Raw genomic sequence first — 15,388 nt, 5'->3', positions numbered from 1 at the left:
GTTTATCTTGATGAAAGGTCGTTCAAGTTTGCTGGGCCAGCTAGTAAGCGGCTACTCCATGCCAACACCAAATGGTGTCGGCAAATTTCAACTTTTTGATAGGGAATGAACTCTGACCCTACACCCCAACATAAATGTCCAAATATCACAAATGGGGTGACAAGGGTCAGAGGAAACTCGGACTGGGTGCAAGACATCACTATAATCTGCCACATTGCAGACATCGTTGTGATAATGACTGAAAAATTATTAAAGCTACGTTAAAAATCTAAATCACACACACACACTGTTTGGGTAATTATGTTTTATTTTTAATTCTAAGCTTTTACACTTGACATAACCATTCAGATTGAATTTCATATATTTGTTTTAAAATTATTTCTAGTCATGCTAGTCAGACTTAGTCTTGTTGCAGAAAGAAAAATATGAGGACAGTCTGAGTTTAGTTGTCTTGACTGAACTCACTGGTATGCTTAAAGATTGTACATTCAAACCCTCAGGACCAAAATCCCTTGGGGTCATATTAAACTTCTTAAAGAAGGAACAAAAATGAGGGGGGTGCAGAAACAAGATCCATTTCAAAGGGTATTAGCTTTACTGATCTTTCACTCTTAAGAGGTTTTACTGATGATTATTTTTGCCACCAGATTGATGTTTGAAATGTTTAAGAAAAAAATGTCTGGGTATTTTTTTAAACTGAGATGTATATTTGTTTATTTTTGTTTAATGAATTGATTCAGAGAGGCAGTATTGAATGCACTGGAAAATCAAGTGGCTCAGTCCCCAGTGTTACCTAATTAATTACCTAGTGTTAATTAATTCTTTGACAGATGGTAATGGTATAGCATAACTTCTGAACACAAGTTGATCTGACTTTTGTTTGATATTTAAATAATCAAGCTGCTTTACAACTTTGAGAAATGATGAGATCGTTAAAATCTTAAGTTTTACTTTTTTGAATCTTCTTTTTATTTTGTAATTTCAGCGGAGAGGAAGCCACCTCTTTTCAATATGAATGCAATGAGTGCTTTATACCACATAGCCCAGAATGATTCCCCATCTCTTGCTGGTGGAGAGTGGTCAGATGATTTCCGGAACTTTGTTGCCTCCTGTTTGGCAAAAAATCCAACAGAAAGGCCGACAGCTCAACAGTTATTACAGGTAGTTACTGTTGCAGTGCAGTCCTTTACTATACATTGGTTATTGGGGCCATACATGTTGTAAGTGAGCAATCTTATTCTAAGGTATATCAATAAGGATGGGTGCTGTAATAACTTGGGTATGTTGTAATGAGAAACCCCAAGCAAATAGCTCTGATTCATAGTGCACTCATTAGTTCAACTGGTCATGGACCAGAAGAGCATATGAGATGGTTTTGGTGTCCTTTGTCTGTCATAGGTCAGTCCATTGGTACAAATTTGTTATCACTACTCCTCCAAACTGCATAAAGGATTGCCTTGAAACTTTACACACACACACACACACACACACACACACACACATACATTCATCACATGGCCTTGTTGGTCCTAAATAAAAATGGTGCTAGACATCCAATATGGCTGCTGCAGTGGCCATCTTGAAGATCTTATCATTACTTCTCCTAGATGGCGATATCCGCATGGGTTTTTTACTAAAAGACTTTGTATGATATCTAGTTAGTCCTGAATGAAAATAGTGCAATCTGATATCCAGTGTGGTAACCCCAGCAGTCATCTTGAAAATCTTGTCATTGCTTCTTCTGAATGGAAGGTCATATCAAAATGATGTTTTATACTAAAAGACTTGTGATGCCTGATTGGGTCTAAATGAAAATAGTGCCAATCTGACATCCAATATTGTCTCTATTCCCTTGAGGTCATTATGACCTAGGATTTTTACCAGAGGACTTCAAATGATGTCTGCTTTGTCATAATTAAACATGGTGCTTAACTGACATCTGATAGGTATACCACAGCAGCTAATTTGAAAAGCTAGTTATAATTGATGAATATCAGAGATGATTTCAACACAAGAGTTCATTGGAAGTAAAGATCTTGAATTCCTGGAAATTCTTTTCTCTTAGTACAGTGTCAGACCATTCGAGGGACTCTTGTTTATGGGTTGGATGTATTTGGCCTATTATCAATTCTCTTCAACCAAATATAGTATGTAGTACTATGAACAATAACAAATCTGTCTGGTTTTACTAAAATTAGTAACACAGTACAGACCTTCAGGTCTTTTAGGATAGGTTTTATTTATAAATGGGGGTAACTAAAATTTAGAAAACTGATTAGGCTTGTTAGTAGTTATCTCCTTGAATATCGTTGACTGATGGTAATGTACAGCAATATTAGAAGTGCTTGTCCAGAGAAATCACCATAATAATTTCACAAATAATGTTTCCGATACTGATATAAATTTTCTTGAGATAATATAAATTCTGTATTGACATGTAAAGAAAGAAAAACTTGAAATAGAATTGTGAAGATTATTTGGAGCAGTCTGTTTACAGTAGCATAAAGGATGAAGAATAGTAGCATCTGGAGTTATGTTTTTCCATCGGATCTTGTGCAACATAGTGTCACCCCAATCCTCCAAGACAAATGTGTCTTAGAGAGGATGCATCTTGATGAATTAAGACACCTCCATCATAAATGGTGGCCACAGTTACCCAAATCTGCTTAAACTGCATTTTGAAGTTTTCTTTCTGGCTTGTGACAAATTTTACATTTATTTCATGACCAAATAGATTTTTTGCACCAAGTGTACATACTGTTATACCAAGAATCATGAAACTTTGTGACATGATGCATCTTGTTGGGAACTTACTCAGGGATCGTATAAGAAGTCACTCTGATCCATATTTCATTCTTTACTGACTTTGGTAAAGTTTGTGTTTTCACTATTTATTCTTGAATAATTGATAAAGATTATTGTGTACTTAGAACCACACCCATGTACAAAAGGTCGTTTTGACACACATTTCACATTTTCCTGACATGTTACGATTTTGTGTTACTTGTAATCAGTAATCACGTGTTTTAATGTCAGTAATATGTAACGTGTTAGTATTACATTGCTTTTCTATTCTGGATCAGAATTACTCTTGTCAGTATAATAAGATTGCAGCCTCCCATAGTTGACCCTCCATAGAGAATCCTAGAAAGAATCCTGAACAAAATACAGATTCAGTCTGCTAACCAAGTAATTGGTGCATGTACCATACGTAGTCCTCACCTTTTTTTAGATACCATATGCTTTGCATTCTATGCATATAACCCTAGAATTATTGCCTTCAGCTCTTGTCTAAATATGCTTCGGGCTTTTTAAGATGGGTTTCCATTATTCTACCCTCATTCCTTCATTCATTGATTTACTGTCTTGTTAGTTTCTTTAGGCAATTTATGTTACGTATTCAGCAGTGCTCTGTTTTAATGTCAGGCCCCTCCCCTGCACGTGGTATGTGGGTGATCTTTATGTCCTGGAATAGGTAAGCTGTGCAATACCAGCAGGTAAGTATTACATGACTAAAACCAGTTTACCCCCACAACACAAAACAACACAAAGACTGTTTTGATGCTACATACATGCCATCCTATCTAGAAATATTGCACTGTTTGAGGAGATGCATCTAGATAAAGCACTATTCCCACATTGCAGAAGTAGATCATTATGGCCTGTATTTTATGCTTCACTGATTTTGGTTTGCTGTTTATTTCTCAGGCACAGTTCATGATAAGAATAATGAAATTGATTATAATAATGTACATATTATTAGTACCACACCCTTGCAGCAAAAGAAGCTAACCATAACCTTTTTTAATATTTCCTTGATTTTGGTTACATTCTTGCATTTATTCATGACCAAGTTTTGTGCATGCTATATGCATACCATCCTACCTAGAATCATGAGTCTTGGTGAGGGGATGCATCTTAGCAAGTATGCACCCTTATATTGCAAAAAGAGGTAAACATGATATATGTTACATAATTTAAAAATTTTGTGGAAGTTTTGTATTTAAAGTTTATTAATTGGGTGCTGTTTATGTTCCAATCATCAAGCTTTATAATTGGATACCTCTCTATTATTACTTCACCTTAAAAACCAAAGGAGGTCATTGTTACCCACATTTTTTGCTGTACTAACATGGGTTAAGTAGCTTCATAGATTCTGTGCTATATATGTCTTAGTTGACTCGGAACATCCTCGCTGATCAGTATAGTTGGAAGTCGGAATAAATGATGTTTATTCAGTGGTTAACTTTCCATGTAAATGACTGTATATTGTGATATGCTAACTGTCTACAGGTGAACTCAGTATTGTATGTGTGAATGAGTGTCAAAATTAGATGAGTGTACTAAATGCTGTATGTTTGTAGAATGAGGCCACAGCTGTGGTAGCTCATCAAGTGATTATTGATGCATGAACTATTCTGGCATTCAAAGGTTACTTGAAGACTGACTTTCACCCAGTAAAATCTGGCTTTTAAGAGCAGGCAATGATAATGTTTTCTGAAGAAGGTATTAGAAACAGTGATTTAAAAAAATATAATTAAAAAACAGCATAAATCTGTGGTTTTAATCAACACATTATATTACCTGTACTTTCATATCATAGAAAAGAATGTTCTTTTTATTGTTTATATCCTGTCACTTATGTATGTATGAATGTATGTATGTATGTCTCTAAATAACTCGTGCACATCGTGATCCTAAAAACATAGACTGCACTATACGTGAGGGCACAAGTTACTGTGGAACCTCAAAAAAAATTGAAGAAGGGTATGCCATCCCTGTGGACATTGCAGACTTTTTAATGGCTGAATACTCATTTTATAATCACATTGGGATTAATTATCAGTAAAGAGCTGTCCCCATTTCTGTGCAAATTACCTCTATTTTGCAACCTCTGAAATACCATTAGCAACATCACTCTTAGATGTTTAACAATCATCATGTGTACATGAGAACATTTTGGATTGTGCCACAGCTTTTTGCTGCTGTTCACAACAAGATTCCTTATTTTCAAACACCAGAGACGTTTATTTTGTGAAAGCACTGCCAACATTGAAATTGATTCTTTTATTTATTGTTCTAATGGTAAACTATTGATGCCTTGATTTCATTGCAAGTAACAGTGAAACTTGTCATGTTTGAGGAAATCTCTGAGTGCCAGTTCAGAAATTTTAAGTTCACTACACACTTTGGAACTCACTTTTCCATAATGAATTGTATCAGCAAAACAGGTTTTTAATCACCATAAATTAATTTCGTTTGGTTGTTTTCGCAGTCTTTAATCACATATGTGGAAGAGTAGGCTAACCTAAGGTAGTTTAATTATATTACTTACATCATATTTGTAACAGTTTTTGATTGGTCAGTTAAAAGGAGGACAGGATCACCAATTCTTATGCAGGTAGGATTTGCATTTCTTGTAACTTTTCTTTTATTCCAGCTCCTTTATTTGATTTTATACAAAAGACATAACATGATAATAAAAAGCAGGTCTGCTTTTAATTGAGTGCAACAATATAACAAATAATTTCACAAGTTGCAGATCAAAACACAGTTGGCACTTAAGTTCTGACAGAATTGCTCGCAGGCATAAATATGACGGTAGAATTAGGGTATTCACCTTCTGATATAAGAAGACACTAGGGACATGTTTTGCCCATGTCCATTCTTATACTTTTGTGTCCACCTTTTCATTACATATAATTTAAGGTTTGCATATCGATCATTTCAGGTACCATATTGGGGCATGCATGTTCCATGAAAACTCTTCTGTATTCCCACAAGACCAACATACATGTATAATCCATTTATTGTGTTCTGCTTTCCAGCATATATTTTTGGTGCGGCCAAGGTCTCCTAATGTGATAACAGATTTAATCCAGCGTACAAAAGATGCTGTAAGAGAGCTGGACAATCTGCAGTACCGTCGCATGAAAAAAATACTAATGGTTGACACACAAGAGGAAGAGGCTCGGCTCTATGGACCTTCAGAAGATGTGATAGCTGATGATTCATCACAGGTACGGGTCATTTATTTTTTGCCTAGGCAGCATGACAAGACATTAGTTTAACTTATATTGTCTCATCTAGACAGCATAGCAGAACATAAACATTACATATTGGTGGAAACATGGGCATAATCAACATTTCAGTTCTGTCTTTAAAACTTTATTAAAAAAAAAAAAATTGGCAAAATTGGGAGACATTTGGAATAGGGTGGAAAGTGAGACACTGAAGAACAGTGAAATAATTTGTCTCTTTATCTCACCTGACTACTTAACAGAATTGGACCAAATATGAAAGAAAACTTAAGATGAAGGCTTCGTATTTATAAAAATTATGTCAATCTACCATAAAATATAGCTGCTGTTATTAAAACTTGAAAACGTTTTAAATGACATCTGTATAACAACTCCACAGAATTTAAACAGATTTGATAGAAAGTATCCAGGGATGAAGGGCCATCAGGTTTATACAAATTTGATAGAAAGTATCCAGGGATGAAGGGCCATCAGGTTTATACAGATTTGATAGACAGTATCCAGGGATGAAGGGCCATCAGGTTTATACAGATTTGATAGACAGTATCCAGGGATGAAGGGCCATCAGGTTTATACAGATTTGATAGACAGTATCCAGGGATGAAGGGCCATCAGGTTTATACAGATTTGATAGACAGTATCCAGGGATGAAGGGCCATCAGGTTTATACAGATTTGATAGAAAGTATCCAGGGATGAAGGGCCATCAGGTTTATACAGATTTGATAGACAGTATCCAGGGATGAAGGGCCATCAGGTTTATACAAATTTGATAGAAAGTATCCAGGGATGAAGGGCTATCAGGTTTATACAAATTTGATAGTATCCAGGGATGAAGGGCCATCAGGTTTATACAGATTTGATGGAAAGTATCCAGGGATGAAGGGCCATCAGGTTTATACTGATAATGCTGATCTATCATCAGATAAGGCTACTGTTACTAAAATCAGAAAAAAATAATTTAAAGACTTCTTTTCAAAAATCACTCATCATAATGTTTACCAAATTGGACTTAGGATTTTGGCATGAAGGCTATTCAATTTTTGTATAAATTATGCCAATAGTAGAAAAGTATTTAAGCAACTTTATTGAAACAAAAAGACAAGAAATTGTAAAATTGCCAAACAGAATTAAACCAACATAGAAAGCATCATTTAAGTTTAGAACAAATGATGCCAATTTGCTTTCAAGTATGGATGAGGATAACAAAGAAATAGAGTTGTTAAAACATTTGTTCTCATAACATATAATGAACAGCATTGGAAAAATATATCGCATAAAGCATCCTTCAGACCTAAATTTCTTGGCCAACTGCTCTTGCATTTGGCTATTTTTGGCATGTGTCAGCCAGGTGAGTAATTTCAGGCCCACATGGTCTTTGTGTTTCTTTTTCTCTCCTTTTTGTATTGGGACAGATCCACTTTAGTAGGCCATTTTATATGCATGATTTCAAGGTGTAATTTAAATGAATTTTACAAGTTCAGTTAAATTTTGAGACTCTTTGAACTTTCTTGGCTTCATTGTGGGGGCTTAGATGTTTGCATAGTTATGTTGTTTCTTTTAAACATTTGGATGGATACCTATACAATCTATTTGTCAAAATCAAACTATTTATCATGCAACTTCTGCATATGTACTATCATTGTGCAAATACCAGTTTGCCAATTTCACATTGTTTGTGGCTATATTGCATTGGACCAGGATCATACATGCTGTATAGAATTTGAATGCAATTGTAATAGGTATGTCACATTCAGCTTAGATGGTGTGCAATAACCCGCTTTCTTCATTTACATTATTTTTTAATTTAATGCTTAGACTAATTTATAAAATGGGATGTCTCCAACAGAGATGGGATAGCACTTGGCCTTAGTATGCCTTTGTATGCTATTTTTATAAACCCAAGTGAGTACTGTTCATATTCTGAACGATTCTTAGTATGTATTTAAATGATCAGAATGGTAGTTTCATTGCATGACTAACATTTGTTGTTGACATTGTGGATATCACGTTCAGTTGTTTGCTTGGTTGAAAGTTTCTTTTGTGATTCAGTGAACTCATTCATATTGTCAACTTTATCATCTGTACTTTCAAATGGACCAAACATCCTTCATCCACAGACCAATCTAATAAATCAAACAGCTCTGGCATCTGCTGCATAAAGCATATGTTATTTGTTTACAATCAAAAGTAGTTCCTAACACACAATATTATTTTTCAACACGTCATGCATTATGTAGCAGTGTGATATAGAGAAATACTACACAAGTCTGACAATGTAATGGTAATGGAGCAAAAAATGAGCATATAATAAATTTGAATTCATTCTCAGTCGTCTGAACCTTTCGGTTGGTTTTTAAAAAAAAAAGGAAGAAAGAGCAACAACCAGCATCACCTTATAAACACATTTATTCTAAAAGTTAGATTGCTTCGTTGGGGTATGTACATGCCGAGTTTGCACATGTACATTAGGAGAACAACAATGCAGAATAATTTTGACTTATTATTTCATTACCTGTACAAAATTTTACTAAAAATTTGTTACATACTAGTTGATAGAATACGTTGTGCATTTGATATTTTATATGCACAAAACTACATGCATATTTTATTCTGAGTTGACAGAAAGAACAAGTTTGATTTGGTGTAGGGTTAAAATGAGGTTTTCAGGCTGATGCACATTCATATATGATATAAAAGAGTTCTTTTCCTTAATCTGAGCAATTATGAATATGGTTTTGCATTATTACATACCCTCTTTTCCACCTTCCAAATACTTAACATTATACAGAGTGAATGGAATTCAAAATAGGTTGAGATTTATGAAAGTTTAGTTTTGTTTATCCAAACATACTGATGTACAGATGTCAGTGAAAACTCTTCCAGTCGCAGTGTGCAATACAGAAATACGGATTGAAGATCCATATCAATAATGTACGAATAAAATGGGTATGTAAGAAATTTTTTGTTTTTAATTGAAGGATGATGAGCACATGGACAGTAGCAAGTCGAATAGCATTGCTAGTCAGCACAGCATCCAGAGCAGTAGCTGTGTCAGTACCAGTAGTCGTGGTAGTAGTCTAAATAGTCTGCCAGGGCTGCCAAGTGAGGAGGGAGCTATAAGCTTCTCAAGGGATCGAAGTGTAAGTATCATTTCACCTTCCAATATGCACACAGAGAGATGGACACAAAAAGACAGAACAGTCAACACAGATGGACATTATTTCACACACATATACACAAATTTTACCTTCAGAAATTTGGTTGGTTGAAATTAGTCAAACTTAGAATTCATCCAGTCAGATTTGGGTTGTAGATTTGAATCATAAGTCTGGCCCCACTCATAGCATTGGTATGACCTGTCCGTAGGAGGCAGAAAAAGAGGTGGTCACCAGCTTTTCCAGAGACTGTCACCATAGTTACTCATGATATATATATATATATAGATTTACTGACCAGTATCACTTAAAATTTTCATAATCACTAGAAATCTATTAGCATTTCCACAATTATCAGATTTGCAGATTTGGAAGTTCCAAAAGAAGAAAACCACCATTTCTTTTGTTAAAAAAAAAAAGAAAAAGAAGGCTGTTCAGGGTTTTTTGCATTTGTTATAACATGTTTTGTTCACATCTGGTAAGGTCCATGGTCATGGAAGTCCTTTATTTTGTACTTATCAGACTGTACAATATTGGCAGAGAATAATCTTGTTAAAGATTCTTGATTGTTAGAACAAATTTAGTTGCATTGTTGGAAATACATTCCCATTTGGGTCATGGTCATATTGGGATTGTGATGTCAAAGTCATTTGCCTATGGGCAAATAAATTTTATAAGTAGAAAATAGAAAAGAAATAGTCTAAAATTCCGTTACACATCAAAGTTTAATTTACATTTCATTTGTTGGAAATTTTAGAATTTTGAAGATATGCCTATGTTAGTTACTTGAGAAATAATGTGTCAAAGAGGTTTATATTTTCCATCATTGTGTACACCTGACATGGGTCTCTAAAAGAGTGAAATGGAAAGCAGTATGTTTTCCGTTTGAGAAAAAAATACAAAAAATGATATCACAGAATTTTGTCCATGTATTGTTCAGTAATTATTGGATTGTGATTGTTTTATGTTCATCTTGGCAGCCACCACCCCTTCCACCACCTCCCACTACTGTACAAGTTCAAATACAGGTACGATGCTTGCTTTTGCAGCTGTTGACTCTGACCCCTAACTCTATTATACAGCTCGTTCAGCTCGTTATTTTTCAAAGCATGCAAAGGGTCTGATCCTTGTTTTGTCTCGATTCTTTGGGTTCTTGTATTCAGTAATGGGGTTAAGTTTATTTTAAACTTCCTTCTGCTTCCCCTTAACAGTCTCCAGTAATGATTGCATTATACAATATTTTGGAATAGATTAGCAATTAATGATGGATGCCTGTTACTAATGAAGTTTAACAGTAAATAATAAATGATGGCATATATTTTTTTAAAGGAAGTTGCAAATGATACTAACACAGTCGCATTATTTCAAGATCTTGGATACTTTATATAAAATAAGCTAAGTAGATTGGTCTAAATGAAGTAGAAAGCCTTGAGATTTTACAAAAGGTCAACAGGTCAAGAAGGTAAGTTCCGTTTGCTTGTATATATAAATGTATGAAAAGATAATACCCACCTCAAATACATACATGTTGGATAAAACTATGTACAGGCAGACACATCAAAACAAGGGGCTCCAAGTGGCTGAATGGTCTAAAGCGCTCACTGTTGCAGATCACTGCCATCTCACCTCTGTCTGCGTGGGTTCGAGTCTCGGGCTCGGCCAGTGTGGGTATGTGAGAAAGCTTGCCAGTAGCTTCTCATGGTTGGTGGTTCTTTCTGGGGTTTTCCCGGGTTCTTCCTCCACCATTTATACTGGCTGCCATGTATAGCCCATCTTGTGCTGAAAAATGGCATTAAACCCTATAACAACAGTAACACATCAAAACAAATATTTAAGTTAAATGAAGCATGGAGTAGTCTAGAAGACATGGGCAGTTTTTATGCTTGTGTAATTAATACTCAGTTTAGGAAGACATATATCTCGGAGAGTATCTGACAAAGGTTTCAAATTTCAGACATTGTATTAATTTCAGTTTTTACCATACTACATTCAGCATAATTCTGTGAGAATTCATTTTGTAATTATGTAAATGAAATCTACTGTAGTTTACTGTTTCCTGCGTTAGTCCCATGTTGAAAAAAACTTATCCTTGCCCAAGTTTTAAAACCAGTGGATCAACAGATCTGAAGTGCAGTAGAATCTAGTATGGAGATATTTTGTACCCATAATGCATGGCATTTCATAACACTGTATAGTATGCTGTGATTAAATATGTTATTTGTAATTATTCAAACATTAGGTTGTATATAGCATTTGTTTATGACAAAATCTATCTTGCTTTGTGGTAAATCTTTTCAAAGTGTTCTGATGTTAATGACATTATTTTGTCATTTAGTTTTTAAGGGTAGTTCCAGTAAAATATACTTGAGACCTTTGGGAGGTACTTTTAATGTGCGGTGGTCACTTGTAGATGCAATTTATAACTTTCTACAAGTTTCATATGAACTCTTAGATTAGAGTTCCCTGACACATATTATTAAAAAGTGCCTTCCCTGAGTACCATTAGGTTTAAACGGAATGACCTTCAGTTCTTATTCTCTACTCACTGACATGTGAAGGGTAAATTTGTATTGATCTCTACTCATTGGCTTGTCAAGGGGAACCTTGTGTTCTTCTCTATAGCTATTTCCATTTTCTTCAGTTGATGAATATGGATCAGCTGGTCACTCTAATTGTATCAGAAAGTGAAATCTTAAATGCCCCTCAGCATGCTTGTTTGTTTCGTTTATTTCTTGAAAAAATTGCTACACTTCTACTATTTTGGTTGTTGATGTTACGCTTGTGTTACATGATGATGAAATGTTCTGTGTTAATATTTTTATTGTATTCTTTTGACTGTGTGTTGAGGAACTTTCTCCAGATCACTGTTTAAATCGTTGTCTTTACTACATACAAATTGGTTTCCATTGTCATATTCATGTAATAATATCATTATTTCACACAAGCTGACACATACGGATTACTGCGGTTACCAATATTGATATTAAGTGATGCTGGAGGTCGCAGGCTCGAACCGCGGCCGAGTCATACCAAAGACTTACAAAATGGTACTAACAGCTGCCTCACTTGGCGCTCAGCATTAAGAGGTTAGTGTTAGGACTGGTTGGCCTGGTGTCAGGTTAATATGACGGGGCGAGACATCATGCTACATGTCTGTGGCATGATTCCCCAGTGCTAGACATCACTATAAACTGTCTCACTGCAGGCATTGTAACGATATGACTGAAAAATTATTAAAGCTACGTTAAAAATCTAAATCACACACACAGACACACATACACCAATATTTTAATGATTTTTTTCACTGCTCTTTGATGCTGGCCATTGTTTCCTGTACTTAACTACATAGATTATACAGCATATGCAAATGCTCATATTCAGCAACACTTTCATATGCATAGTTTCTGTAGAACTGATTCTGAAATGCTTTTTATATGATTCTAGAATAATTAACAAAATTTGACATTTACTTATTTTGTGTTAGGCATACATGTCCAATTCTTTCCTGTAGGATTTGTCTTGTGTGTATTGCTAACCCTTTTCTGCCCCAACTAGAAGCGGTATGGTTAACACTACACTTAATCCTGCTTGCATGATTAATTTGTTTGGTGTGGGTTGGAGATTCATGAAAAATAATGTTACAATATTTGTACTACAAAGTCATTTATTTTCTTGGGAGTAAGTTTTTGGGGTTATGCAACAAGGGAGGTTTTTGGTTGGTAATTTAATTTGTGGATCTGGGGAGGGGTCCTCCTGTTTGCACAGAATGATCATTGTTGTATTTTTCAGGTTGTGGATTTTAAAAGGGGTTTCTTGCTTTCACAGAAGGATCATTGTTTGCTTATTTTAAATCATGGTTTATCATAACAGTGGAATCTATGAAAACAGCAACCCTATGTAGAACAGTAAATTGACAGTGTTTGCTGATATTTCTAGAATAAAATGACTTGTTAGGATATGTTTGTAGTATTACAAGAATAAAACGATTTGAAACAATATATTAGTGTAGCATCTTAACAATTTCATAAGATGTTCCTTTTTTAAAAATATAAAATATCGTTTGTATGAGCTGAAAAGGTGCACTTGATTGTACTGTGAAAAAAGGTAAATCTGTTGGTTGATTGGATCTTTGGTGTCATGAGTGGAGTTTATGCAGCTATGCATGAGATTCATCAGGAGTGAAGAATTTTCAGTAGATATTACTATTTTAAAGAAAAGAAACAACAATACTCATTACCCATCTTGTTTGTTCTTTATTATATTTTCCTAACGTGAATGGCTTGCTCTGTTGAAATTTTTATCATTCTTGGTAGTATATTCCAATATTCTCTGGACCAATTTAGATCTATGCTCTTTTCCATATGATCCTAATGGTAACATGAATTTTGTAGAACATAACTTTGTCGTAAAAATCATCCTTATTTTTCTAGGAAGATGAACTTGACAAGTTTGCAGAAATCATCATTTCATTTGGCATTGGCTGAATCAATTAGTCATGCACTGTTTTGCACAAAGTTTGAACTTAAGAACTCTTTCATTGCTCATAAGTAGATACGTTTTCTGTACCTTATATTGATGCTGGTACTTGGTATTCCAGGAGTTGGTAAGAAAAAAGTTACAAACAGCTGAGTAATTCATAAATCCTGGTTTGTATGGAAATGGTTTTTCATTTTGTTTTTTTCCATGTAGTTTTCTCCAAGCAGTGATGTGAACTTGCCTCCTTAGAATTATGAAAATCACCAAATTAGGTCAGAACAACCAATAATTTGTACAGCAGTTAAAGTGGAGTAGATTTTGCAGAAAGGCCTGAGTTGTTTATGCTGTATAGACTTGAAGCAAGTTACATAATGTTGTACTGAAGAAAGAAAAAAATCACTATCGAAATATTATCATGATTGCTGTCATAGTTATGCTGGTTCTGCCTGAATTGTAAGAGTCTGACAGTTGCTGTGGAGGTAACATGTAAATAATCACTATGCTGATTTTTATTCATTGATTTTTCAATAAAAATATCCTAGTTGTCCAAGAATACATTACTGGATCACACGATTGTTAGGAATTGACTTCTGTAACCTCCTGAATGACCGTTTTTGAAAGAAATAAAGACTGTCCCTCCTGTATATACCACCATGTCGGCCAATTCTGCATGTCGGGTAATTCTGTGCAACGATACATCATTTCTGTAAACATTGGATCACATGTTATTTTGGTCAAAAATCCATTTTGTATCAAGAAAGAACGATAGCAATTTAATTAAGAAAAATGATATTCATAAAGTGTACAAAAATGTCTGGCACTTTGACTTGAAATGCATATGAAAATGTGATTGTAAATGTCAACATGAAGACCCACTCCATGACATTCTTGAACCGGTAACCCAGAAAATCCTATTTACTACGTATCTTTTAGAATCATACAAATAAATACATTATATAAAAGATGGAAATGTATACCTTAAAACAATACTAATCCAAGTTTCCATTTTGCAAGAAGTTCTCCCGCACATGCAAAATCGTCTGCTACCCAATGTGTTAGCTTTGCCTCTAGAATATAAATTCTCAAGAAATTCACCAGCATATAGTCTGTTTATAAATTCTTTAGTAATTTTTCCCCATCAGCAAGACGTTGTAAACACATTACATTCTATTCATTGTTGTTTCTCTTCTACATGATAGATTATCTTTTTTATATAAAATGTTGAACTTTACTAACTTTTTTACAAGATTGGTTTTGTTTGCTTAATATATTTTGACATTTTGGCATTATTACGTTGAATTTTGTAAAACTAGCTATAAACCTGACCTAATTACTCGACTGAAATGCTGACAGAAACAGTCCAAAGTAATGCATTTCATTTCTATTGCCCGATTAATAAATATTACATCTTTTCAACACTATGCTCAGAATAGGCCGACATATCACGAGTCAAGAAAACATGGGGGGGGGGGTTATCCCCTGTGTCCAAAATTAATATTATTTTGAACAGAATATTCTGTAGACAATTGCCTCTTTTCAAATGGTAAGCATCACTGTATTTTATTTTTTGTCAATCGGTCAAATTCGGTGTGTGTTTTGCTTCAATATTGGAGACAGAAACCTTAATTGTGCAGAAATGCCCGACAGCATTGTATACCACAGGGACTATAATTATCTCCCCCTTTTGGTCCCTAAGTAGTTGTCCTCTAATACC

The 15,388-nt window shown here is 34.7% G+C and overlaps 1 protein-coding gene across 14 annotated transcripts in view; it reads left to right on the top strand.

The window, feature by feature from the left end:
• The window catches only part of LOC149775311 (serine/threonine-protein kinase TAO1-like), a 91,415-nt gene that overhangs the window by 28,618 nt on the left and 47,409 nt on the right, over nucleotides 1-15,388 (top strand). For 7 of the 14 annotated variants that reach the window (XM_089943760.1, XM_089943762.1, XM_089943763.1 and 4 more), the window contains exons 8-11: nucleotides 986-1,161; nucleotides 5,829-6,020; nucleotides 9,022-9,183; nucleotides 10,179-10,226. In XM_089943760.1, coding sequence (XP_089799886.1) covers nucleotides 986-1,161; nucleotides 5,829-6,020; nucleotides 9,022-9,183; nucleotides 10,179-10,226 — 578 coding nt within the window. The remainder of the gene's footprint in view (nucleotides 1-985; nucleotides 1,162-5,828; nucleotides 6,021-9,021; nucleotides 9,184-10,178; nucleotides 10,227-15,388) is intronic. The other 7 variants (XM_089943761.1, XM_089943769.1, XM_089943764.1 and 4 more) reach the window with 1 other exon arrangement.

The sequence above is a fragment of the Sinohyriopsis cumingii genome, chromosome 19 (assembly GCF_028554795.1).
Source record: "Sinohyriopsis cumingii isolate HCF-2022 chromosome 19, ASM2855479v2, whole genome shotgun sequence".
NCBI lineage: Eukaryota > Metazoa > Mollusca > Bivalvia > Unionida > Unionidae > Sinohyriopsis > Sinohyriopsis cumingii.
Note: the sequence above shows the minus strand (reverse complement) of the source record. Positions and strands in the feature narration are given on the sequence as shown.